At 41.5% G+C, this 27985-nt stretch overlaps 1 protein-coding gene across 2 annotated transcripts in view; it reads left to right on the top strand.

The window, feature by feature from the left end:
- Positions 1-22420: 22420 nt before the first annotated feature.
- Positions 22421-27985, top strand: part of CDC14A (cell division cycle 14A) — a gene marked incomplete at its 3' end in the record, with an annotated part of 164610 nt that continues 159045 nt past the window's right edge. The window contains exons 1-2 of one of the 2 annotated variants that reach the window (XM_079913594.1): positions 22421-22468; positions 24400-24490. Coding sequence is in view for 1 of the 2 variants with exons in the window: in XM_079913593.1 (XP_079769719.1) it covers positions 23558-23606; positions 24400-24490 (140 nt within the window). Of the gene's footprint in view, positions 22469-23050; positions 23607-24399; positions 24491-27985 lie in introns of those variants that run through there. The other variant, XM_079913593.1, reaches the window with a different exon arrangement.

A 27985-nucleotide genomic window follows, 5' to 3' on the forward strand; every position in this document is an offset into this window, starting at 1 on the left:
GCCCCCTTGCAGTGGAAGCAGGGATTCTTACACTGGACCGCTAGGGAAGTCCCTGAGACTATACATTTTTATGAATTAATAGAAAATTTCTGAAAGGCTAACTATAAACTGGCAACATTGTTGCTTTCATTGGAGAACAGAATAGTTCCAGGCCCAGGAGGCAGGGTGTCTCTTGAAATCTGAACCGTGTTTGTGTATTAATTACACAAAAAATGGAAAGCAAAATTAAAGAGTAGAGACTTTTGTTTAGCTCAGATATGGCTGCTCTAATTTAATGATGGGAAAATTTTGGTAGTAGCAATATGATTATGGAAATGACTTCACCTGTGTTTGGTGATCTGCTGCTAAATTAGGCTAAATAGCAAATCTTTTGTGTTTATCATAGGCTAGGATGGGAGTCAGGGTTGACTGTGCTCTGGTCAAGCGCTGACTCTTGCTGAGGTAAAATGCGGGTCCCAGGGTTGCCCCTTCAGTAGGGCAATGGGCGGGGCTGTCACCATGATTGACATGTTTAGCATAACAGCACAAAGAAACTATAAAATATTCCCAGGTGGATCCTTGTGGCTAGCAGCACCATTTAAAAACTATGAGCTGAGGTTGAGCCTTGACACTATCTTTCTGTATCTTTTTCCTGGTCATGATCCTCTCCTGCATATAATCTTGCACACATGTTAGCTAGTCCTCAGTAAGCTGCTAACTTACTGATAAAGTCTTAAGGTATTAACCCCTCAAGAGGGTTCTGCATTTTTATCAGAAATCCTAAAAATAAAAAAACCCCTCAAAACTAAAAAAAAAGAATGTTGTTGTACACTTTCTAATATTTATGCCTTTTCCTTTATACTATTTGACTAATTACTAAGGCTAATCTTGCCTCTCATTTTATAATGTCATTTACATAATATAAAAATTTTGATCATTGTTTAATTTTTATTCATACTTTACCTCATTTCACAAAATATTTTCAGAGACTTGTAATAAGCACATACCCTAAAGTGGTGAGCTACAAATAAATTAAAAATCAGGCTCAGAAAAATAAAAACTAGAGTAGAAAGTCGTGCCCTGGTATGTAAGTAGAACACAAATGAACCACTAGAATTGAGTTTCAAGTATGGTCTAGGATTCCTGGCGAAAGTGAAAAAGGAGACGTGATATGTTACTAGTTATTCCCTCCCCCTCCCACTGCCATCCCCCCCAAAGCCCACTATTTCCTTAAGGGAAGTATATAGCTTTTCCTACACATGACCCTAGAAGAAATTTCTCACCTGGGCTATAAGCTTTTATTACCACATTCAAATCCACATACCTTTGCAAAATAAAGGACACAAAACCAAAGAGAAAATAAATTTTAGCTGAGCACTGGACAATGAAGGGAAAGTAGGTATAGCTGACATGACTTCAGAGAGCTGTGTATTTGTTTACCAGTTTATATCTCAGTATCAAATAACCAGGGATTTAAGAATCCTCATTCGTGTGCTTCAGAAATATCATGCGACCACCTGGTACAGTTGGATCATTTTGGGGGTTCATATGAAAACAGTTGAAGTGATGTTCACTTGAAAATTTTGTTTGCTGAACTTTGTGATACATGTCATTGTTTTATAGCATATTTAAGTTGTTCTCTACAGAATTAAATACCTTTATTTAATGGGCCACTGGGGAAATAATTGTAGTTTCTAAGCAAAAGTTTTGTCCAGCATGTTTATCGTTGACCTGGATGAAGAGAGAATATATTGATTAAAACTGTTCTGAGAAACAGACTCACAGACTTAGAGAACAAACTTATGGTTGCCAGCGGGGGAAGGGTGGGAGGGAAAGGATAGGGAGTTTGGGATTGACATGTACACACTGTTATATTTAAAATGGATAACCAACAAGGACCTACTGTACAGCACAGGAAACTCTGCTCAATATTCTGTAACAACCTAATTGGGAAAAGAATTTGAAAAAGAATAGATTAAAAAATGAAACAAAACTGTAGTTGACATGAAGCTGGCAGGGTGAATTGGAACCATGGATGACAGAATCTGGGTCTCATTTCATCTTGGGTCCGTAAGTGACCATATCACAAGTTGTCTGAAACATGTTTACATCCAGCCAGAAACATTTCTGCCTGTCTGTGGGATTTTTCAGACCACTTCTCCTTCTGAGCTGTTCCCTGCTCTGCTCTGTGGCTCTGCTGGCTCAGCCTCTCTCATCCTAGGATTTTCTGCAGGTCTTTTGCTCATTGACCTATTTGGACCCACTTCTCCAGCTAGGCCCTTGGTGCTGTCTGCTGGAGATGGGCTGGTGTTCAACCTTTGGCTCTGTGCCCTGAAGCTCTGTGGCAAGGCTGCCCCTGCCTTCCCCTGCTCCTGCAACCGTGACCTGGCTTGGCCCAGCTTACCATGCTTCCTCATGGTATGGGAGTGTGTCGGGGTATCTCCTTTGTGTGTTGACTAGAGTCAAGAGTGAGGAAACCTAAGTGCTGCTCTGAGTTGTTTAAAAAACAAAAAAGCTCAAGGGTATATTCATTCATTCATTCATCATTCATTCATTCATTGTCCTTTGTGTGCTGGGTCCTGAGAACACTGAGGTAAAAATGACACGCTGTTCATCTTCACAGAGTTGAATTAATAGCAAAGGAGGAAGTAATTTTAAGGCAGCCTTCTATGTATGTGATTTATTTATCATTTAGTTACCTAGTAGACGTAGTTGATGGGACATTTAGGCAAGAGTGATAAGACAAAGATGGTAATGTCCTTAACAGCAGCTATTAATTGTTCTACCACAGTGGTTCTCAGACTGATGTGATTTTGCTTTCCTTTCCTCCCCCAGAGACATTCAGCAATGTCTAGAGACATTATTGGATGTCACAACTGAGGCAGTGCCCCATAGTGGTTAGATGTCAAGGATGCTGCTAAACGTCCTACAGTGCTTAGGACAGTCCCCCTAACAGAATTATTGAGTCTAAAATGCCAGCAGTACTGATTGAGAATCCTTGACGAGTGTATGTGTCGATTGTGTGTTTCTGAGAGAGCCACTATCAGGAAAGCTTTCTTTAGCCTGAAATGTATTATTATTAGCTGTAGCTGACATTCGTTGAGGGCTTACTATATGCCAGGCATTTATGGTAAACACTTTAAATGGATTATCCCATTTAATCATCAAAAACTCTATTGAGTAGGTATTATTATTAGCTCTGTTTTACAAATGGAGAAACAGGTTTAGGGGTGTTGAGAAACTTGGCCAAGATCTCATTGCTAACAAGTGGTAGAGTGGGAAGTTGAATCCAGGATGCCTGGCTCTTCACTCTTCACCACCACAAACAGTTAGCATCTCTAACTCAGAGGCCAGACCCTCCCTTCAGCTGGGACTTAGCTCCTGAGAAGTTGCTTTAATGACAGGCTGAGCTAGCTCAGTCCTTTATTGGCTATAGGCTACTCTTGGAGGCCTGAGGGGAAAGAGAGGTTAATTTAACAGTATAATTCAAACCAATTTTGGGAGAAGAGAATCTCATATTACTTTAAACATCAACATCTCGTTTATGATGAATGGTTCTCTCACATGGGTGTGCAGCTGGCTCATTAATCTGACCCAATTAAACAGGATCAACCCAAACCGTTAGTCATATCTAATTCAGCAATGATTGTGTTGATACAGAGCGAGCCACAGCACTATAAATAGCAGAATGGAGCTAATAGGCTCTGATGCAGTCAGCTTTCCTTATCCTACACTTTAGCTTTACTTTTCATTATTTTACACTTCTGCTTTACTAAGAGCTTCTGGGCAGTTTTTAGTAAAATCTTAAGCTCAGACTGCACTTTTTGTCAGTTTGGTGTTTTCCGAGGGCAAAGCAGCAGTCCACTGTCATCCATACCTTTACTTGCATTACAATGCCTGAACACTCCTGGACTGTAATTTGATCTAGTTCCTTAACCCCATAATCTAACTGATAGAAGGTAATCGAACACCACGTCTGCCCATGTGATAGGGCAGAATTCTTCTGTCTTCTCACCTGAGTACAACAGGCTTGTGCCACCCAGAAGAATGAAAAGGTAACTCAGAATATGTGGGGTCCTTATAGCCCAAGCGGATATCCTTGTGAAGAAGAGGAAGTATGGGCCCTACAGATCTCAGGTTAGTGTGAACCGAGTGTGGTTTCGGTCCCAGTAAGTTTCTGAAATGACGCTCTGAGAACAGTATATGTGTGTTTCATTTTGAGGTCCTAGGAATTTTTAGAGAGAGTAACTTCCCTAGAATTCCTATCTGTTTGGCTGACTGTGAAAACACCTTTGTACTCAGGGCCAGTAACAGCTTCCAGTGGGCTGAATGTTAAGGATGTTTTCTTCTTTATTATATCTGTAGTATGAACTGTTATCATGTAGAGGGGAGGTTGGCAGGTGAAGACTTTTGGTGGGTGAGCACCTTTTTTCTTGTTTGTTATCAAGACTGTTGTATTACCTTTCCCCCATATCATTCAATAGGTCTCATAGACACTATTTCATTAATCACCTCTCAGAATTCCTGGGGCTACTGCCTGGTGGGTTTCTTTTTTCTTGTCCTTTAAAAGTTATAGAAAGGTTAAATATCTTAAACTGAGCGATAATATAGTAGTGATAATAGCAGCTATCATTTATTGATGGCAATGTGCTAAGCACAGTACGGACTGGCTTGAATGTGCTTGCATTCTCTTCATCTGCATAACAGCCCTTTTATTTATTCATCCCCATTTTATAGAGGAGAAAAGTGAAGCTTATATTAAGCAATACATTTTGGATTAAGTCTGGTAAGAAGGCAGCTGTTAAGAAGGCAACTAGGCTGGGATTTGAATGCAGGTCTGCCGGTACCGAGGTTCCTGTGATTAAACACTCTCCTGCACTGGGCACTCTTCTTGGGCTCAGGGTTTAGCTGAAGGATTATAGAGCATAGAGATAATAGAATAAGAAGTGAAAGAATAGAGTGGGGGTAAAGGAGTGGAACTCTCTTCCAGGAGACTGGATATCAGTTTGTTTCTATTTTTCTCAGCCAGCTCCTGCTTCTGTATTCCACAACAGTTCTAAAAAGTGGCAAAGTGCTCTAGGAAAACTGATGTCACCTTCCAGATAGGTAACACAATATTTCATGAACATCATTTTTAAGGGCACACACTTAATACATCTTCCTAGTGTTACAGATCTCAGGCTTACTTCAGAATTTCCCACCCTGCTCTTTTCCCTTTAAGAGGCAAATAGAAGCTTAAATAAGTCTCTTAGTTAAGAAGCTACTACAAGTGTAGTAGTCATTTGATCAGAGATGTAATACGTTTAGTTATAATTTCTATCCAAAAGTCTGTATGTCTTTAGAAGGACGTTTCCCAATACTTAAGCTTTGCAGTCTTTGCACAGACTGTGAATCTTTAGGGGAAAATAGGAAATGTAGGTTCTTTTTGAATGTTTTCCAATACTTCTTGATTCTTACCTGCTTTTGACTCAACTGTCATACCTGCAAAATTTTCACCCGATTCATCTGCAAAAGATGGTTATAGAGTGGTAGTTAAATAAGCCGGTACTTCACTGTAACGTCTAATAATAGCTAATGTTTATTGGGCACTCAACTATCCGGCCCTGTGCTAAGGCTAGGTACTTTACATCACACTATGTCATTCATCCTCACAACCCAATGTATAGGTACCAGTGTCATCCCTCTTACAGATGATAAAACTGAAGTTCTGAGAGGTTTGGAAACTAGCACAGTTAGTGACAGAGCCTAGGCTCAATCATAGGTCTGACTCCAAAGTCAATATTTTCAATTTTGCCTCAGTGGTGTCTGAGTTTCAGACTCATGAAGGTAATATGTATGAGAACATTTTTTTCTTTCATTGTCTGCTAAAAATCTGAGTGCTCTATATTTGAATGCTGACACAGACTTATAGTTTTAAAAAACACTATTAGTCTTATTTACTGTAAATGGAAGAGCAAGGCGTCAGGAGGCACAGGTTTGTGCTGTAACACTCCCTATGCCTCAGCTGGTGTTAGAAAGTCTCCATTATTTTTCTAGTTTTATATCCCAGAACTTCCTTTCATGTGCCCTTTGCTCCAGTCACATCGGATTACTCATCTTACCCCAGGCATACTTCACCTTTTAATTTTTATTTTATTTTACTTTTTACAGTTTAATTAATTAATTGATTTTTGGCTGCATTGAGTCTTTGTTGCTTCATGCCGGCTTTCTTTAGTTGCAGCGAGCGGGGGCTACCCTTCGTTGCGGTGTGCGGGCTTCTTACTGTGGTGTCTTCTCGTTGCGGAGCACGGGCTCTAGGCGCGTGGGCTTCAGTAGTTCTGGCACGTGAGCTCAGTAGTTGTGGCTTGCGGGCTCTAGAGCACAGGCTCATTAGTTGTGGTGCACAGCCTAGCTGCTCTGCGGCATGTGGGATCTTCCCGGACCAGGGATCGAACCTGTGTCCCCTGCATTGGCAGGTGGATTCTTATCCACTGCACCACCAAGGAAGTCCTACTTCACTTTTTTTTTTTTTTTTTTTTGCGGTATGCAGGCGTCTCACTGTTGTGGCCTCTCTCGTTGCGGAGCACAGGCTCCGGATGCGCAGGCTCAGCGACCCTGGCTCACGGGCCCAGCTGCTCCGCGGCATGTGGGATCTTCCCGGACCGGGGCACGAACCCGTGTCCCCTGCATTGGCAGGCGGACTCTCAACCACTGCGCCACCAGGAAAGCCCAACTTCACCTTTTTAATGTAACAAATTTGTCAAGGATTTAATAGATGCAAGGCACCCCTTAAATATGGGGAAATTTAAAGAAGAATAGACAGTTCATAGCCAAGTGAAATCCAAGGATAAAGCCAGCTCATTTCTTCCATTATGATTGATCCAGTGATGTCCCAAGTCCTCTTCTATTCCTCTCTCCATTCTGCCTTCCACAGGCTGGCTTTATCCTTGGATTTCACTTGGGGGTAAAAAGTGTCGTTACAGCTCTAGACATTATCTTTTCTAGCTATACCATCCACCTGTGGGGAAGGAACAGCTTTTTTGAAGTTGCTCTGGCAAGGAGTTTGGGATTCATTCCCTTTCTTTGATGCACATTGTGTCCCCTTTTCATCCCCGACTCTGTCACTGTGACCACTATGGGGGACAGAATATGCTGACTGGCTAAGCTGGCTAGAGCCCACCTCTAGACCTAAGTGCGAAGGCCGAGGTTAATGCTACCACAACGATGTGTTCGAGGGTGGTTGCGGGATGAATATTTCAAAGGAAAATTAGGGTTTTATTGGAGGAAGAAAGTAAAAGTAGATGCTAGGGAGCCAGCCAAGACAAGACTAGCTTTAGCCTGTCTCTTTCAGGTAATTGACCTTCTCTGTTCCCAAGACTGGTCCTGATGGACCACAACTGTAATGGACTGGTTTCCAATATCAGTTGGGCAATATCCTCCCCCACCCCCATGCTGTTTCATGTCTATATTTCAAGTATTTCAAATATTCACCCCTCTCCAAAAAGTCTCTACCTAGTCCCACTCTTCTGTTAGGTGATCCCAACTTGTAATTCATAAAGAAAATAGCAGTAATTAGACAAGTATACCATTTTTACCACTTGCCAATCCAATTAATAAATGTAAGTACATTTGCTCTTATTCTTACCTTCTCCTCTCTAAGTTGAGTTTGGCAAACTACAGTGTCTGGGTCTGCCATACGCTTTTGCAAATAGAATTTTATTGGGAGACAACTGTGCCCATTTGTTTATGTATTGTCTATGGCTTTTTCTGCAATCTGAAGGTCGAGTTGAGTAGCTGCAACAGAGACCCTGTGATGCGAAAAGCCTAAAATATTTACTATTTGGCCCTTTAAGATAAAGTTTGCTGATCTCTGTCTTAGAAGATGGGGTGATCCTCACATGATCAAGGCTAATCTTTCTCATTCTTAATCTTGTTCCCTTCACATCATTTAGGCTCTCCCTCTGTCTTCTGCCTCTCCAACTCCATTGGCCCCTTTCCCTCAGTCTATCAGTGTGCTCAAACATACCAGCCTTAAGACAAAAGAAAACGAAACAAAATGCAACTTTCCTTTGGTCTTTCAACACTCTCATGACCTTGTCTTATTTCCCATCTTCCCTACTGACCCAAGCTTCTTAAAAGTGTTGCTTTCATGATTGAGCTCATATTTCTCAATTTCTAGTCACTCTTCGAACCACTTCTCTGTCTCTATTTCTGCCTTGTAAACCGGTTCATCTGTACCGTTTTTCAGGCTTACTTTTGTCCTCACCATTTGCTGTTAATTACTTAATTAAACCAATCAGTTTAATTAATTAATTACACCATTTAGTTAATCAATTAAAATATTTGCTGGGTTACCACCATGTGCCAGGTTCTGTACTAGGCTCTCAGGACACCATTCGGTGAACCAAACTGGCAGAAATTCTTGCCATGAGGAATTTATAATCTGGTTGGGGAGACAGACAATGAACAAAATAAGCAAGTAAAATATCGAATATTTTAGAAAGTGATAAGTACTGTGGAGGAAAATCAATCAGGGAAGGGAGATAGGGAGTGTTGTTTGGGGGTGGGAAGTTCAGATTTTAAAAGAGTAGTCAGAGAAGGAATCAATGAGAAGATGACATTTGAGCAAAGACCTAAAGGAGGTGAGTGAGTGAATCCCTGGCAGAGAGAACAGCAGGGCAAGAGCCCTGAAGTGGGAGTGTGTCTAGAATGTTCAAGGAACTACAAGGACCAATGTGGCTGGCGTGAATAGGAATAAAGGGCAGAGTGATAGGAGGAGGGGCTGGAGGAATAATGGGAGGCTCTGTCACTTAGAGCCTTACATGCCATTTAAAGCCTTTTACTCTGAATGATTTGGGACATTTTGAGCCAAGAAGTGATATGATCTGACTTATCATTTTAAAGAAACTTCTGGTTGCTCTGTTAAGACAAGACCATAGTTGACAAGGGCAGGATGAGGGAAGCCAGTTAGGAGACTGTTACAGCTATTCCCAGATGATGGTAGCTTGGATGTGTATGGTAGTGAAGAACTGTTCCAGTTCTCAATATAATTTGAGGTAGAGGTGACAAGATTTGCTACAGATTAGGTGCAGTATGTGACATAGAGAGGTGGGTCAAGGATAAATCCAAGGTTTTAGACTGAGGCACTGGAAAGGTAGAATTGCCATTAATTGAGATGAAGGAGCTTGTATGAGGGGCAAGTTTTGGGAGAAAGATCAGGAGTTTGGGACACACTAAGTTTGAGGTGCCTTTTAAATATTCAAGTGAAAATGTCTAGTTGGATGTATAAGTCAGGAGATCAGTGGAGACGTCAGGGTTGGAGGTAAACTTGTGAAGGTCAGAACATCAATCAGAGTTAAAGCCAAAAAATGAGCTGTGTTGGAACAGGAGTAGCCGAGATAGAGAAGAGAAGTGTATAGGCTCTGAGCCCTGGGCTACTCCAATTTTAAGAGGTTGAGAAAACGGGGAGGAACAGATTGCAAAAAAGAAGTAGCCAGTGAGACTGAAGGAGAAGGAGAATCAGGAGTTGTGGTGTCAGGGAAGCCAAGTGAGGAAAGTGATTCGAGGAGGAAGAGGCGGGAAACAATGGGGTTCAGTGTTGCTAGTAGGTCAAATAAGATGACGACAGAGAATCAACTGTTTAATTTAGCATTGTGTGGGTCATTGGTGACCTTGACAAGAGTAGTTTTGATGGAATAGTGGGGATAGACGCCTGATTGGAGTGTGTTCAAGAGAGAATGAGAGGCAGAATTGGCAACAGGGAGGAAAGAAACATTTTGAGGAGTTTTGTCATGAAAGGCAGCAATGAAACAGCTTCTAATGGACAAGTCCAAAGACACTTGTCATTTCTGAGTTTTTTTACCTGTTATCTTTGACTCTATGGACTGTCACCTCCACTGGCTTCTAAGACTTCCATCTGCCAACCTCTGCATCTTTGTGCTTAAGGAGTCTCTCTGAAACATGCATGCACCAAAGGGAAGTGTCAGAGAATTAACACCCCCAGGAGTAGCCCTCAATCAATGGATGGTGAGGGGTGGTAGACAAACATCAGAGGTCCTTTGCCCTTTGGGTGAGTTGGGGGTACTCTGGGACGGGTGGTTTTACACCCTTATCCAGTACACTGAGTGGTAGATGGCCTTGAAAACATACCCTCTATTGGTTGACTTCCCTTCCCTGCCCACTTCCTCACTCCCGAGGTGAAGTTCCTTGCACCTCCCAAATAAATTACTTGTGTTTGAACCCTTGTTTCAGAATCTACTTCTTGGGAAACATAAACTAAGACACTGCATATACAGATATAATCTAAATAAAGGTCAAATGGCCTCATGTTAATAAATACTGATTTTTGGCTTATAGTTCACATATTTGCAATTAAAAGCCCCTTCTTAACAAGTAGTTTTGGGCAGTGTACCCAGGCATTAGAAAATGGAAAGATTGGGAAAGCCTCCTTTCCCAAATAATCCCTAGGCTTTTCTTTTTCCACCTGTGATAAGAAATCTATATTTGGTCTTTTTCTGTTCCTGACACAGAGCTTCTAAAACCCTTGGAATTTCCTGAGTGGAAGGGGTGAGAGGAGCATCTTCTGTTATTTGCAACAAATCTTACCTGAGTTTATGCTAATGAGGTGACGCCTGGTGGGCCCACAGTTACCTCCTGGAGGGCATAGGTGTTGGTTACCAGAGGAACGAACCTTGTAATTAGAAGGTTGGAACTTTCAGCCTCACTCCCAGACAGCCGAGAAGGGGAGAGAGGCTTGAGACTGAGTTCCCTAATGGCCAACGATTAAAAGAAAGGATTTGGAGAGCTTCAGAGTTGGTGAACACATCAAGGTGCTGGGAGGGTGACATGCCCAGAGAGGAAGGACGTGGACGCTCTGAGCCCCTCTCTCCCCCAGACGTTGCCTTAGGCATCTCTTCCATTTGGCTTTTCCTGATTTGTATCCTTTGTAATAAACTTGTGTTAGTAAATAAAATATTTTCCTTAGTCTTGTGAGCTATTCTAGCAAATTATTGAACCTGAGGAGGGAGTCATGGGAATCCCTGATTTGTAGCTGGTTGGTCAGAAATACAGGTGGCAACCTGGGACTTGTGACAGGCATCTGATGTAGGGGCAGTCTTGTGGGACAAAGCTATGGGGTTTGTGCTATCTCTAGGTAGACAGTGTCAGAATTGAATTGAATTGTAGAACACCTAGTTAACGTCCACAGAGAATTGGAGAACTGCTTGGTGTGAAAAAACCCCACATATTTGGTGTCAGAAGTACTGTGAGTAGAAATAGTACAGAACTATCAAAAACCATTTTTAAAAGGTACATTTCCTGCATTTTAAAGGCATCACCACACTATGAGCATTGCCGGATATGGGGATGAGAGTAAAAGTCTGATTTCATGCCAGGTGAATTAATTTTGTATCTGTGGTATCTAATCACGTAAAGTCTAGGAAACTATTAATTAGACAATAATACTCAGTGCTCTTAAGTGATTTTCCTTTTGGAACACTTTATGAATGTTAATTATTCAACCTAGAATCTGTGAAAGACATTATTTTATGGTCAGAGTAGCTTTATTCCTCTTGAGAGCCTGTGCTTTTTCCTAATACAGCACACTCAAAAGCTTTTAAAATGTGAGGCTTCTTTATAACTGGAAAAAGGATACTAGACACTTCCCGTTCAATGTAGCTAAAGACTTTCCTTCTCTCTTGTGGAACCTGTAAACGTTATACTTCTAAAACCATCTGAGAGCCTGCCTGTTAAAGTTGTAGAGAATCTGGCAGGAGGAGTTAAGCCCCAATTCTCTTATTACCTCTATGTCTCAATGTCTCAGTTTTGATGTCTTTGGAGGAAAAAAAAACTATTGAAGTTTTTTCTCATTTTCTTTCAAGAGTACCTATTTCTTTACCCACACCTTAAAGTGTTAATATTCCTCACGGCTAATTCTGGTTTTCTTCAACTTTTGTTCCATACACTCTTTCTTTCTTTTTAAATTTAAGTTTTATTTTATATTGGGGTATAGTTGATTTCATATACTCTTTCTTGGAGAGCATTTTTGTTTGAAAAATATGTGTATGAATGTTTACTGTGTGCTGTGCACTATTCTAAGGAAACAAACTGGTTTCATCTTTGTTAAAAAATTTAATTTAATTAACTTACTTTTTATACATCAGGCTCTTATTAGTTATCTATTTTATACATATTAGTGTATACATGTCAATGCCAATCTCCCAGTTCATCCCGCCACCACCACCCCTGCCACTGCTTTCCCCCCTTGGTGTCCATACGTTTGTTCTCCAAATCTGAGTCTCTATTTCTGCCTTGTAAACCAGTTCATCTGTACCATTTTTCTAGATTCCACATGTATGCGTTAATATACAATACTTGTTTTTCTCTTTCTGACTTACTTCACTCTGTATGACAGTCTCTAGGTCCATCCACGTCTCTACAAAAGACCCAATTTTGTTCCTTTTTATGGCTGAGTAATATTCCATTGTATATGTATACCACATCTTCTTTATCCATTCGTCTGTTGATGGGCATTTATGTTGCTTCCATGACCTGGCTATTGTAAATAGTGCTGCAATGAACATTGGGGTGCATGTGTCTTTTTGAATTATGTTTTTCTCTGGGCTTATGCCCAGTAGTGGGATTGCTATTTTTAGTCTTTTAAGGAACCTCCATACTGTTCTCCATAGTGGCTGTATCAATTTACATTCCCACCAACAGTGCAAGAGGGTTCCCTTTTCTCCACACCCTCTCCACTACTTGTTGCTTGTAGATTTTCTGATGATACCCATTCTGACTGGTGTGAGGTGATACCTCATTGTAGTTTGATTTGCATTTCTCAAATGATTAGTGATGTTGAGCATCCTTTCATGTATTTGTTGTCAATCTGTATATCTTCTTTGGAGAGATGTCTATTTAGGTCTTCTGCCCATTTTTGGATTGGGTTGTTTTTTTTTTGATATTGAGCTGCTTGTATATTTTGGAGATTAATCCTTTGTCAGTTGCTTCATTTGCAAATATTTTCTCCCATTCTGAGGGTTGTCTTTTCGTCTTGTTTATGTTCCCCTTTGCTGTGCAAAAGCTTTTAAGTTTCATTAGGTCCCATTTGTTTATTTTTGTTTTTATTTCCATTTCTCTAAGAGGTGGGTCAAAAAGGATCTTACTGTGATTTATGTCATGGAGTATTCTATGTTTCCCTATAAGAGTTTTATAGTGTCCAGTCTTACATTATGGTCTCTAATCCATTTTGAGTTTATTTTTGTGTATGGTGTTAGGGAGTGTTCTAATTTCATTCTTTTACATGTAGCTGTCCAGTTTTCTCAGCATCACTTATTGAAGAGACTTTCTTTTCTCCATTGTATATTCTTGCCTCCTTTATCAAAAATAAGTTGACCATAGGTGCACAGGTTTATCTCTGCGATTTCTATCCTGTTCCATTGATCTATATGTCTCTTTTTGTGCCAGTACCATACTGTCTTGATTACTGTAGCTTTGTAGTATAGTCTGAAGTCTGAGAGCCTGATTCCTCCAGCTCCGTTTTTCTTTCTTAAGATTGCTTTGGTTATTTGGGGTCTTTTGTGTTTCCATACAGACTGTGAAAATTTTTGTTCTTGTTCTGTGAAAAATGCCATTGGTAGTTTGATAGGGATTGCATTGAACCTGTAGATTGCTTTGGGTAGTAGAGTCATTTTCACAATGTTGATTCTTCTAATCCAAGCACATGGTATATCTCTCCACCTGTTTGTATCATCCTTCATTTCTTTCATCAGTGTCTCAAAGTTTTCTGTATACAGGTCGTTTGTCTCCTTAGGTAGGTTTATTTCTAGGTATTTTATCCTTTTTGTTGGAATGGTAAATGGGAGTGTTTCCTTAATTTCTCTTTCAGATTTTTCATCATTAGTGTATAGGAATGCAAGAGATTTCTGTGCATTAATTTTGTATCCTGCTACTTTACCAAATTCATTGATTAGCTCTAGTAGTTTTCTGGTAGCATCTTTAGGATTCTCTATGTATAGTATCATGTCTTCTGCAAAGAGTAATGGCTTTACTTCTTCTTTTCCGATTTGGATTCCTTTTGTTTCTTTTTCTTCTCTGATTGCTGTGGCTAAAACTTCCAAAACTATGTTGAATAATAGTGGTGAGGGTGGACAACCTTGTTTTATTCCTGATCTTACAGGAAATGCTTTCAGTTTTTCACCATTGAGAACGATGTTGGCTGTGTGTTTGTCATATATGGCCTTTATTATGTTGAGGTAATTTGCCTCTATGCCTATTTTCTGGAGTTTTTTTTTTTTTTTTTTTTTTTGCGGTACGTGGGCCTCTCACTGTTGTGGCCTCTCCTGTTGCGGAGCACAGGCTCCGGACGCACAGGCTCAGTGGCCATGGCTCACGGGCCCAGCCGCTCCACGGCATGTGGGATCTTCCTGGACCGGGGCACGAACCCGTGTCCCCTGCATTGGCAGGTGGACTTTCAACCACTGAGCCACCAGGGAAGCCTGACTTTGTCTTTTTAATAGTGAGAGGAAAAGGAGAGAATGAAAGAGCCTATTAAGTGGAGCTTAGTCTATATTCTTATTATAATTCTGCTTCGTTAGGGATTAATGGGGTAAGCTCCAATCTATTTACAATTAGCGTAACTCCTTTGTAGACTATTTCCAGCAATTTTTAAATCCCTACCTGACTAGGCTTTTTCTATTTAATATATTTCATTTTGGTGACCTATTGCCCTCTGGATAATGTCCACATTTTTAACCTTTCTTACCAAGATCCTTTCCCCTCTCCTCCCACTTCACACTCTGTGCTGGAGCCAAATGGAACTATTTCAGATCCCTGAATTAGCCTTTCTCATGATTGTTTCCCAGGCAGTGTACATCGTGTTTTCTCAGCCTGGGACTCTCTCCTTGCGTCTTCCTCCTTCCCACCTCCCCTGCTACTTTGCTCCCTTCTCAATCTGGCTACCTCCACCTGGCTAATGCCTGTTCAAACTCAAGTCTAGGATTCTGCAGGGAACGCTTTCCTCACTTCTCAGCGCTAATGTTTTCCACAAAAGCTTCCTAATGCTCTGTACTTATTCCAGACTATCATATGTCTCTTGCTTATGGAGACTGCTTCCTTATCTATATCACATTATAGAATGTAAATTCCTTAAGAAAACAATCTGCCTTGTTCTTGATTGTTATTCTAGCACCTAGTACAGTGCCAGACAAATAGTAAACAGCAGATATTTGCTGAATGAATGAATGCATAAATATAAAAAGAAAATATATGTTTGATATTATGGGAAATAAAACACGGTTATGAAGAGAAATAATATATTTTAGGATAAGCAGAAATTATTTTTGTTTGTGTGCACATTATTCATATCGTTATTATCCTACACTAACAAGTCCAAATTATATTTTAGATAGAACCTGAAGAATAACATAGAATCTTCATGCAGGAAAGCTAGGTACACAGAAGATATTGTGTTTTTCCCGTTGGAACCAATACAACTATAGGTGTTAATAACAGCAACAGCAGCAAGAACAACCACCAGGAGTCTGTTCAGTAATTGTATAGCATTTTGTGATTGGAAAAATGAAAACCAAGGATCTCCCATTAGTTTGTTGAAATTATTTTCTCCTGGAGTTTCTGCACAGGGGTAGGTACCAGAAAACCTGGGATTCCAAAGGGGCACCAAGGGTCACCATGGGAACCGGAGGGAACAACATATGTGTTCTAGGCTTCTGGAACAGAACGCTTGAAAGAACGTGAGCCAGAGCAGGGGAATTTAGGAATCCACGGAGGATGGCTGAATGAGGTCGTTGGCCCCAGTCACATTGTAGGGACAGTACCATGCTTCAGGCAATCAGAAATGAAAAACAACATTAACTTTTATCCTGTGGAATTGTCTTCAGTTGATAAAAAGAGCTTCTCTGTGAGTGTATATTTTGCTTGTGTTTTTTGTTTGTTTTTAACATCTTTATTGGAGTATAATTGCTTTACGATGGTGTGTTAGTTTCTGCTGCATAACAAAGTGAATCAGCTATACATATACATATTTTCCCGTATCTCCTCCCTCTTGCGTCTCCCTCCCACCCTCCCTACCCCACCCCTCTATGTGGTCACAAAGCACTGAGCTGATCTCCCTGTGCTATGCGGCTGCTTCCCACTAGCTATCTGTTTTACATTTGGTAGTGTATATATGTCCATGCCACTCTCTCACTTCGTCCCAACTTACCCTTCCCCCTCCCCATGTCCTCCAGTCCATTCTCTATGTCTATGTCTTTATTCCTGTCCTGCCCCTAGGTTCTTCAGAACCATTTTTTGTTGTTGTTTTTAGATTCCATATATATGTGTTAGCATACGGTATTTGTTTTTCTCTTTCTGACTTACTTCACTCTGTATGACAGTCTCTAAGTCCATCCACCTCACTACAAATAATTCAATTTCGTTTCTTTTTATGGCCGAGTAATATTCCATTGTATATATGTGCCACATCTTCTTTATCCATTCATCTGCCAATGGACACTTAGGTTGCTTCCATGTCCTGGCTATTGTAAATACTTTGCTTGTGTTTTTAATCTAGGAGTAAATTAAGTAACGATACCTAGATCCAAATTGATATAATTTGAGGCTTCTGATCATCATATTTTGGAAATAATTTAGTATTTAATATCGGCTTTAACACTAATAACAAATATTTGTATACAATGGCATCACAGCATGGTAGTCTTATTTAATTCTACTCTTATTCCTGTGAGTTAGAAATTATTATAATTCCCATTTAACACCAGAGGAAATAGTCTAAGATAATGCATACAGTTGGTGACAGAGCAGTGCCTGAAACCCAGGCTTCTGATTATAAATCCAGTATTTTTTCCACTACTCTAGGCTACAGATATAACTAATTTACATATCCAAGCGATTCACATAAGTTCACCTCCCAACTTTTTTTTTTTACTATGAAATTCATTTTTATTTTCACAATTATGGACAAAAATACAATTATAAGATTAACTGCAGGAAAGATAGGTAAGAAATGACAATGTGAATAGAGCCTGGTAGTAGAGATCAACTCCCAACATTTTAATTACTCATTTATTTACTTATTCTCCAAATACTCCATGAGCATCTGTTTTGTGGCAGTTTCCTCAACTGTAAAATGGGAGTAATCATAGTACATACCTCATAGGCAACTGATGTGAGACCTGAGATATAAATTGCTCTGCTTGGTTTTCGATAAAACTTAACTATTATTTTCCTGATAGAAACATATACAGAGTATAGTAGGGGCATGTATTAAATGTGCATGTGGGAGTGAACATGGAAACAAGATTAAAACGTGAGCTCACTAATGATATTTCTTAACAGGACGATGGTAAAGGGGTGGTGGTAAGTTGAAGCAGTGGTGATGAGGGCAGGGAGTGGTGTGAGGAATATTATTTTATATATTTTTGGAGAAAAAAATGTTCACTTCTTCATTTCTTCTCCGAAAAGAGTATAGAAATGACAGACAAATGCAGATGGATAAACTATGTAAATTTAAAAACCGCATTTTAGCCTATTTGAAAAATGTAGCAAAGTGGTTAATAAATTGAGCAATCATATGTATACTGACCTGCCCATGGAACTTTCTTTTACTTTCTAAAACTACATCATTCTTTCCTGGCTGCACTAGTCAAGGATAAGATGGTTATCAAATTATTTTATTTAATGTTCACTAAAACAGTATTTCTTAAGCTATGTTCTGTAGAACTCTGGTATACTATTAATAAATCACAGGAGGGGAAAAATAATTCAGATTTTTATAGAAGCCACATGACAATAATAGCAGCGGCAGATAATGAAGCATCTTTTATTTTTTCATTCTGAGTTTAAATCATTTTCTCTAAGATTTTGAAGAAAAAATTATTAATATACATTATATTGCTTGATACTTTATCATCTCAAAAGTTTCAGAACCTATGAACTAAACAATGTTAGATAAGCTAAGTTAGAGGAAAACTGAGAAAAGATTGCTGGTATTAGAGAAAATAATGAATACTGGTCTTGAGTCTACCACCAATAAGCTACATAACTTTGGAAAATTGATTACCAACTGTGGACCTCAGTTTCTTCTCTTTTCTTTCCTCTGTTTTGACACATACTCTTTTACAAATGAAATATTTTGTAAAAGCCCTGCCTGCTCATCTTTCCCTCTCCACCCCCAACCCCACGTGGGGTCTCTTGCTACCTTAGACTCCATGGAGTCTTTGTGAAAACTGGACCTAGCTGATCTTCCAGGTCCCTTCTGGTTTTTACTGTCTTTGATTCTGGCTTGAAATCCTTAAACAGAATTAGTGTGATGCAGAATATGGCTGGGTCAGGCCAGGATCTTAGCATCTGTGGGCAGTCATGTTGTATACAAATTTTTGGTGTTCTTTTTGTACTGTAATGACTTTTTTTTGCTGGAGGGGGTTACTATTCCTTTTATTGCACCCAGATTTTCAACAATCCATGTATAACATATTTGGCAGTGATGATAATAAAGTAGAAAACCCCATTCTTCCCTATTTTTCAAGGAAGCTTCCTGAATCAGATACTGACAGGAACAGGGGAGAACAATAATGTCCTGGGAAGGTTGTTTTTACAAACAGGATGAGTGCAGAGTAGACGAGCTGAAAAGCAAGGGCAGAATTCTCATTCTGGATTTGAATTTTTTTTTTTTTTTTTGTGGTACACGGGCCTCTCACTGCTGCAGCCTCTCCCGTGGCAGAGCACAGGCTCCGGACGCGCAGGCCCAGCGGCCATGGCCCATGGGCCCAGCCGCTCCCCGGCACGCGGGATCCTCCCGGACCGGGGCACGAACCCGCGCCCCCTGCATCGGCAGGCGGACCCCCAACCACTGCTCCACCAGGGAAGCCCTGTATCTTTAATTGTAAAAGAAAACTAAAGAATGATCATTTAAAAAATACTATTATAATACTCCATAATAATAATACTCTATAATAATAATATAATAATATACAATATAATATATATTAATATATAATATAATATATAATAATATAAAATATATAATAATATACTAATATTCTGTAATAATAAACCTCAATTGTTTTCTGCCATTATTCACTTTTGTATACATTCTCATCAGATTGGGACAGGCTTGTAATGACTTTTTTGGCATATATATTTTACTAAAAGCTGCTTTAAATTATTTTTGGCATTATATAATCAATTTATCAAAATATTTAAACAATTCAAATTACTTTGAATTTCAAATTACTCAGCAGTGTAGGTTTCTACAGCCCCTTGGTTCATAGTTAAACTGAAAATTGATTTTTAGACAGAATTCAAAGTATGTATTATATATTCCCTTTTATTTGCTTAGATAACATAATCATGACTGAACAAACAACTAAAAGCGCATGTTAAAATCAGATATTCTGAGAAATGAAAATAATTTTAAAAGAATAGAATATGTAAATATCACAGCTGTCAGGCCTTTGACTATCCTGAGCAACTTTTTCCCCCCTCTTCCAACGAGAGAATATTTCTTTTTTTGCAACTAAATAATAAAACTTAGTTCTTTTATGTTTTTCAGTGCTTTTGTTCCCATCTGAATTTTCATCAGTGCTTTTTTTTTCTGATCTCAGAACTAGTCACACCAGGTCACCACAGGCCTGCATTCAGTTCTGGGACACAGTTTATGAGGGATGCAGACAAATTGGAAAAGAGAGTGACTGGACAGCAGGGCTTGAAGCCATGTAATTTAAGAAAAGGTTGAAGAAAATGGAGATTTTAATCTGGGAAATACCAAGGGGGAAGAAGTGGCCCAAGGGAGCTGCCTTTGTATTTTTGAAGAGTTGTCACATGCAAGAGTAACTAAGGGAGTTCAGCACAGCCTTAAGGAGCAGAATTAGAACCAGAGGGTGACAACATATTTTAGAGCTGCCTCTAGCAGTGAGTTTTCTAGCTCTCCAGGTGCATGAGCATAGGCTGCAGACGACCCTCAGGGCACTGGAGGCAGGATTCAAGCTACGTTTGCAGAGTTAGAATAAATGTTGTCATTTTCAAACTTGAGACACTTCTATACTTACTAAATTTCTTTTTTTTTTAAAAAATGTATTTAATTTAGGCTCCGTTGGGTCTTCATTGCTGCGCACGGGCTTTCTCTAGTTGCGGTGAGCGGGGGTTACTCTTCCTTGCGGTGTGCAGGATTCTCATTGCGGTATTTTCTCTTGCTGCGGAGCACGGGCTCTAGGGGAGGAGGCTTCAGTAGTTGTGGCTCAGCAGGCTCTAGAGCACAGGCTCAGTAGTTGTGGCTCACGGGTTTAGTTGCTCCACGGCATGTGGGATCTTCCCGGACCAGGGCTCCAACCCGTGTCCCCTGCGTTGGCAGGCGAATTCTTAACCCCTGCGCCACCAGGGAAGCCCTATACTTAACTAAATTTCTCTGTATAACATTACCTTCCCTTTCTGCAGTTGAGTGAAATCTTTATTCTCCTAGTATTTTCTTTATGTGTGCAACACCATTCTTTATTGTTGTTTAAGATAAAAGTCAGTTCCTAACATTTATTCTGAGTGATTGGAAAGTTTTTTCCATATCTTCTTCCATAGACTGTGAAGTCATGCCTTTATTATGAAACTACAACCAATAAGAACTCTGACCTCATGATAATTGAGACAATATAGTATTTTATGATCTCATTAGAACCTTGACATGTATGTGTGCTGTATGCGCACTATCTTGTTCATAATTTTTCTTGTAGGATTTTTTTAATACCATTTAGGTTGTGCAGATTTTGGTTTAGAGAGATTTGATTATACTGACAATCACTTATTTTCCTTTCACTGAGCTTCAAAAAAACATTATAAAGTCTTAACAACTTCAAAAATTTCATTGTAATACTCATACTGTAAATATGCTAAGGAAAAATAAACTTTTTCATTTTGAGTTCTTAATTTTAAGGACTTCTGTTTGTTCAGGTCATAATTCATTCCTCATGACCAAAATTTCTAAGCAGGAGAATTATATGAAAGAAAATGTTTTTGTAAATTCATTTCAGAAAATAACAAGAGGTGTTTAATTCAATCTGACTTCTCTGAACGTATAGATTTAGAGTTCTTTTCATTAGTCTATTTACTTAGTAAAATTAAAAGTTTATGCGTTGAATGAGAACCTGGGCTTCTTTTTCTAAAGCAGTTTTTCTAATACAACACTTGGATGAAAAGTTGTTAGGAAATTTGTTAAGAGAATTTCGGTTCTACACGAATTTCACATCATAAAATTTGGAAATAGATTGCCATCATTGAATTAGCTTTTTTAAACAAAGTGGGTAAGTTTACTGAGACATTCATACACTTTGCTTTTCCATAACTGTCACATATAAAGTCTCAGTTGGAACTTTTCAACAAAATAATATGAATTGGCTAACATGATTGTTGACACACGATTTGTGGGAGTAAATATCAGAAAAAATTCGAAGAATTGTTGAGTGTGGACAATACATTTAGAGATACTTCATTCTTTAGAATTCCATAGCCATGGCCAGGGGCGTGGAAAACATGGACTGCATCTCAGCAGAGTGGAACACTCATGACAACTCATATTTTCAGGACTTTTACGGTTTTAAAAACTCTTTTGAGATAGTCTTTCCTCGTGGGAAGATTAGGGGATGGTAGGAGGTCGTCTTTAGTGATTCTTCCAGCTTTAAATTTATATGGTTCTTACCTTAGAGTTTAAAGATTTGGTTGTTAGGATAGGTTTTCTTTTAACTGTCTTGCAAGGGCATGTTCTATTAGAATTACTGATATGTTCAGAATATTTTTTCTGAATATCTAAGTAATATTCGTTTATCATTTTTCTGTGGGCTCTTTAGCTTTTTGGAGAGCCAGCAAAGCTAACGGGTTGAGACCAAGAGATTGAGCTTTACTTGCTGACCTCAGAGCGGTCCTTCAAAGCCAGTGGACTCTTTCTCTTGCGCGCCCCCTTTCTCCAAGAGGTCAACAAACGACTGCGAAACCGAAGGCTGGCACAAATCCCTGTCTGTTTCTGGAGAAACCACTCAGAGCGCATGCTCTTCCGGTGATGGGTCTGTAGCGCCATTTTCATATGGAAGGGACTGCTCTCTAATTAGGCACACCGGTAGGACACCCTGCTTTAAAGTTGTTCGAGCTGTACGAGAAGCCTCACGGAAACAAGTCAAGGGCTTCTTTGAGATGAACCACTCTCTGCAGCGCTTCAGCTAAGACTGTGTAAAGATATTCTTTTGTGATAATTTTCCCCGTGGACAAGTGGCCCTCTTCCCTCTCCCCTATTCCCTCCCCTGCCCCCCGGCTGGCCTCGCTCCTCCGCCCCGCCCCCCTCCAGGACCAGAGCCACATAAAGGTTAGGTATTTGTGATGATTTTGCGCCCACAGCGGCGACCCAAATTAGAGGACGTGGGGAACCGGCTGGGAACCTTTTACCCAGTGAGAACAAAGCACAAGTTAATTCAGAGTCCAATATGTGTAGAGGAAACCAGTAGGTGTTCTTCTGAGCTAGGAGGTAGGGCTTCTTTTTTTTAGTAAAGATAGAGGTCTGTCAGTGGTGAGGATGGGGGTTGGTTGAAAGATTAGCTATAGGTAAGGTGGGGCACGGAGTTCTGAGAGCTTTAAGAGTGTGTGTGTGTGTGTGTGTGTGTCCACGCGCGCATGCAAGAGTTTAGAAGAACAAGGGTGAGTGGGGAGAGAGAGGTAGAGAATGAGAGAGACAGACGAAAAATCTGGAATAGGAAGAAGACTAAGTGCGTGCAGAAAACGGAGGGGCGCGGGCTCATTCTTGCCTGCGAAGCCGCTTCAGTGCCCTCCGGGACCACTCCCAACTCCACCGTTTCATTCATAACTTTCTGGTCTGGAGGCCCCGCCCGGCTCCTCAGGGCCCGGGACCGCGTTTCCTGTACAGCAATTGGTGGACGACAACAAAGCCTTAGCAACCGGCTCTTAGTGATCCGCGGGGCGCTTGGTAACTGGGGCGCGGTGCGGGCGCGGAGAAAGGAGCGGCGCTGTCCCTTTAAGGGATGGCCGCGGAGCCGTGAAAGTGGAGGGGGCTGAAGGAGGGCGGGGAAGAAGGTCTGGGGGCGGACCCAGGGGCAGGAGGAGGAGGAAGAGTTGCTGCTGAAAGAAGGTGGCGAAGGAGGAGCCGGAGCAGCTGCTGCCAGCCGGCGGGCACCAGAGTCCTGCCCGCTGCCGCACGAGTAGCCACGGGCGCGAGCGGGGCCAGAAGTCTCCTCCTCCATGATCCCTTTGGGAGCCGGGGGAAGACTTTGCCCGGCCGTGAGAGCTGGTCTGCGTTTCCCAGGCGCGGCGGCGGCGGCGGCGGAGCAGCGGCAGCAGCCGGGTCCGAAGCGGAGTGGCCACAGACCGGGGCGTGTGCGCCCCGCTCGGAGGGTGCTCGGGTTCCCCACGGAATGTCCCCGGGGCGCCCTGCGCGCTGACCCCCCAGCCGCCTCCGCCCTCGGCGCCTGCTGCCTCTCTCGGGCGGGCTTGGTGTTCGGGACAGCAAGCTTCCCGGCTCCTGGGCAGTGGGGAAGCCCCCGGGGGCGGGTGACCTCAGCTGGCCAGGACCCAGCCCTCCCCCGTGCGTATCTCGCTTAAGATGGCAGCGGAGTCAGGGGAACTAATCGGGGCTTGCGAGTTCATGAAAGGTGAGGAGCAGCCGCCCCGCATCCTCCAACCCTCCGTCGCCCCCAACTCTTTTCACTTCTCGCCCCAACGTCCCAACCACTGTCTCCGGCTTCTTCCTGGGCCCCCAGCGTATTGCGGTCGCTGCGCGGGCTCTCGTCCCCTCTCGGTGCTATCCTCTCCCCGAGGACCCCCTGCTTCCGGCTTCTCTGTCTTTCTTGCGTCCCTCGTTCCCTCTGCAGCACGCTCGGAAGGCCTCCCCGCCCGATAATGGGACGGCGCCGGCCTCTCCCGGGCTCCTGCATGCAGCGGCTCGTGCGGATCCTTTCGGTTGCCTTTATCCTTCTACTGCTGGACTCGGTTTTCGGGACATCTCCAGACACAAACCCCGTCTCTCCTCCCTTCCTCTTCTTGAAGTCTCCGGAGCTGCAGGGGAGAGGCTCGCCTCTGGCCTCTCCCTTCCCCTTCCGCAGCTGCTGAGGTCTGGACATTTCTGAACCAAACTTGCATCTCCAGTGCTACGGGTACCCTCAGCTTCTACCTGCTCCCGCTGGCCTGAACAAGGGGGATATGGGAGCTCTGCCCACCGCTGAGTTCTCAGTCGGGCCCTCTTCTCGCTTCTCTAACTGGTATGCTCTTGGATCTCTGTCGCTTTGTGGGAGAGATCAGGGCTCTGCAAGAATTCCATGTGTTAATGGGGTCTTTAAATAATGGGTGGCGGTTGTTATTTTGATCTTGTTGCATTAGCAACCCCCCCTGCCCCCAGCTTCCCTACTTCTCATATGTTTTCTCCTGTCTTTTAAACTTGTCTTTCAGATCGGTTATATTTTGCTACTTTAAGGAATAGACCAAAAAGCACAGTAAATACCCACTATTTCTCCATCGATGAGGAGCTGGTCTATGAAAAGTAAGTTTCTTTCTTTCTTTCTTTTTTTCTTTTTTTTCTCAACCATTTAGTTTGTTGGCTCTTTGGTGAGGAAATGCAGTGCACCTTGATGGCAGTTTTATTCACCTTCCCCCCGTGGTGCAAGCAACAAATCCAATTTCTTTAGGCTCAGATGCTTGGGGAGAGGTGCAGGGAAAGTTAACATAATTTGAACCTATCGTCACCTCATTTCTTTTAGACCTCTATCTATATTAGTTCTTCCTACCACCACAATAAACTGCAACCGTGGATTCCTAACACTCCCCAGAGCAGGACCAGGGAGACGCACCCTCTGTCCTTGCCAGATTCTGTAGCAGGCCTGTGAATCAGTTCATGGAGTATTTATTGGAGCACCTACAGAGTACAGGGCAGTGTGTGTATTGAGTTTATCTGTGTGGTAAATTATTGAGTTATTTTATTTGGGTGCCCCAAGCTTCACAGTATTATTATTTTTGCCTTTGAGGAAGTGGTATAGGAGTGCTAATTTACATTCTTTGTTTACTCTGCCTCTGTGGGATTAGGATTTGAGAGTGTAAGATACAAGTAGGGAACTGTTTTCTGTGAAAGACCATTGATCTACAGGAAAAAGATATCGTATAGTATAGTAAAAACTTAAAGAGAGATAAATCTCTACTTAATAAAAGCAACATATAATAAGGAATAAGAAGGCTGAGTTGACATAATTATGTCCTTTTATTAAAAGAGCTAGTGTTTCAGAGTTGTCCAGCATATTCTAACAAACATTTAATTTTACTTCCTTGTTTTCTTAACCAAACGTGCAATTAAATGAACATAGTTAAATGAACCATAGTTACTTAGTAAGCTTCCTAGGACTTGTCATGTTAAGAGGGATTTTGGCAGTTCTGCCAAAGGATTTGTGGGTACCACCAGGTATTGGAAGAGTGAGAGTATTCTCAGACTTCAAGAGCATATCTTTTATTTGAGGGAAAACATTCTTTAATTTCACTTAATCATAGGGATTCTTGAAACTGATGTCTTCGGGACATTTCTCTCAGTGGTGCTGGGAGCAGGGTGCTCCTTGAATGGCTGAAGTGAAAGTGGGAATGAAAGAGCCCTTTGCTGCGGCTCATGAATGCCCAGAGTTGCTGGGCAAAGAGGTCTAAATCCCTGGTGTCAGATTACAGCTCTGCTCCTAGATAGCATGGACTACTGCACTGCCTGCTCTCTGACCTCTGGTACCTGGATGATGTCACTGCCAGCAGTGTTTATGGAGTGTTCATTCTATTGTTGGGAATGTGCATTGTTGTCGCCCTCTTTTTCTGGGTGTAGGGTTTGGGGACCTCTCATGAGTCCGAGGGTACGGACTGTGTATATGCCATTATGTTTAATTCTTCAGTGATGTGCCAGAAGTTAATATGTCACTGAACAAGCTCCAGGCCTTGAGGTCTAAGTTGCTTCTCTTGGGATTGCTAGATGGTAGATCTAGCAGAAAATTACATTTAGTCAACTAAACACAGTCAGTAGTCAGTGGTTTTTTGATTCTACTATTAATATATGAGGAAAATTTTTTGTGTGATTTTAATGTTAGTATTTTAGGATAGGGCTACAAACCACATTCTTCTTATATTGATTCTACTGTATTTCTGGTGTCCTATAAAGAAAGACTTGCTGGAGAGACCATCCAATTTATATTGTGAGTTTTGATGTCATTCAAAACTATGATGAGGACTCCAGTCTGGGCAGAGTGTGTATTTCTTTTTATTTGAGGTGCCTAACTACTATGCCACAGTAGTGGCTGTGGTTCTGATCACCCACACCTCCATTTTTTTGTCACCTCAACATATTTCACAGGGCTAGAGGATGTAGTGAATACACGGATGATGGATGCATATGTTACCTTCAAGGAGCTCCAAACCTGCAGGGAGAAAGACAGGACTGCAGTGAGACGGAGAGAAAAGATGACTGCCATAGAGTAACATAACCCCTGTGCTGGGGGGAATTCATGGGCATTGGGGAGCACTTCTGGTTGAGGGGTTCAGAAAAGGCTTCATGAAGGAGTTAAGACTGGCTTGAAGGATAGACAGAGATATGGGATGAGAGATCCCAGAAGTGGGAACAGTGAGGATGAGGAGGGAGGCTCTGGCGTGTGTTCAGAGAATAGTAAGACCTCTGATTTGCCTGGTGTGTGTACAGGTTCAAGTGGGGCTGTGTGATAGGAAGCTGAAAGGTCAGCTGGGCAGATTGAATGCAGCATGGTATGCCATGGGACTCTCTTGAGGATCTGGGGGCAGTCCAGGGTATGACTGGACCTATGCTAACTGCAAATAATGGCAAACATTTATTGAGCATTTAAATGCATGCCAGATGCTGTTCTAGGTGCCCCATAACTATTAATTTATTTTATGTTCACAACAGTTTTGAGGCAGCTACTATTACCATCCTTAGTGTGCAAACGATGAGAGTAAGGTACAGAGAGGTTAGGTAACTTGCCCAAGGTCACAGAAGTAAGAAGTAGCAGACCTGGAATTTAAAACCAAGCCCTCTGGTTCCAGAGTACATATATCCTCTCTAAAAAAATTAATATGATGCTATCGTCACTTAAGATGGATTAGAGAGGAGGTAGAGCCCACCTAGAAAAATTCTGAAATGTTCAGTGGGGAGAAATAAGTGTCTAGATTAGGACTGGTGGCAATGGTGGTGGGAAGAAGGGCTCTGAATCCATGTGACTTGGGAACACACCAGGTGGGTGGGTTGGTGGGGTGCTGAGGAAAAAGAGGGGTCAAAGAAGTCTTTAAGACAGCCTGGGTCATGGTGAACCTGCTGGGACCATTGACTGAAATAAGAAGTAGGGCAGAAGAATTGGCTTTAGTGGGGAGATCAGGCATTCCGTGTTGGTCAGGTTGGAATTAAGGAATTTAAGGGATGTGCACGTCAGTGTTGGATATCACATAAATTTGAAGTCCTTAAATTTGGGAATTTTCCACAAAGAGATGATAAAGCCTTGAGAATGATGTGATTTCTGGGAAGAAAGAAAAAATATCAAGGCCTGTATTTCATAGGCATGACCAGGATGAGAGGAGCAAGGGAAAGAGGTGGAAATAAGCAGCCAAAGAGGTGGACAAATGCCGAAGGAGAGAGAAGAAAGGGGAGAGGGACAGAAGTGGTGCAATCCATCTCTTCAGCTCCACTTCAGGGAGGTATTGAATGAGAGAGACTGTAAAGCCCCTGAAGGATGAGTAATATCTGGGTTCTTCTATGGAGGACGGCTTATGGTGAGGAAAACCTTGACTATCATATCAGATTGTACATGTCTCTAAGGAAAGGGGAATATTAGTATGCATAATCACACAGGGCCTTGTACAGCCCTGTATCTGTGTAGTTATTTGCTGAATGTATAAGTGAAATACTGCCTTTCTGACTAAATTATCACCCTGGAAATGCAACTATTATTTTTGAATCAGGAAGTAGACTCTTTAAATATTAGGCTGTGGGCATTCTGGACACAGCTGTGTTTTG

This window comes from Stenella coeruleoalba, assembly GCF_951394435.1.
Source record: "Stenella coeruleoalba genome assembly, chromosome: 1".
NCBI lineage: Eukaryota > Metazoa > Chordata > Mammalia > Artiodactyla > Delphinidae > Stenella > Stenella coeruleoalba.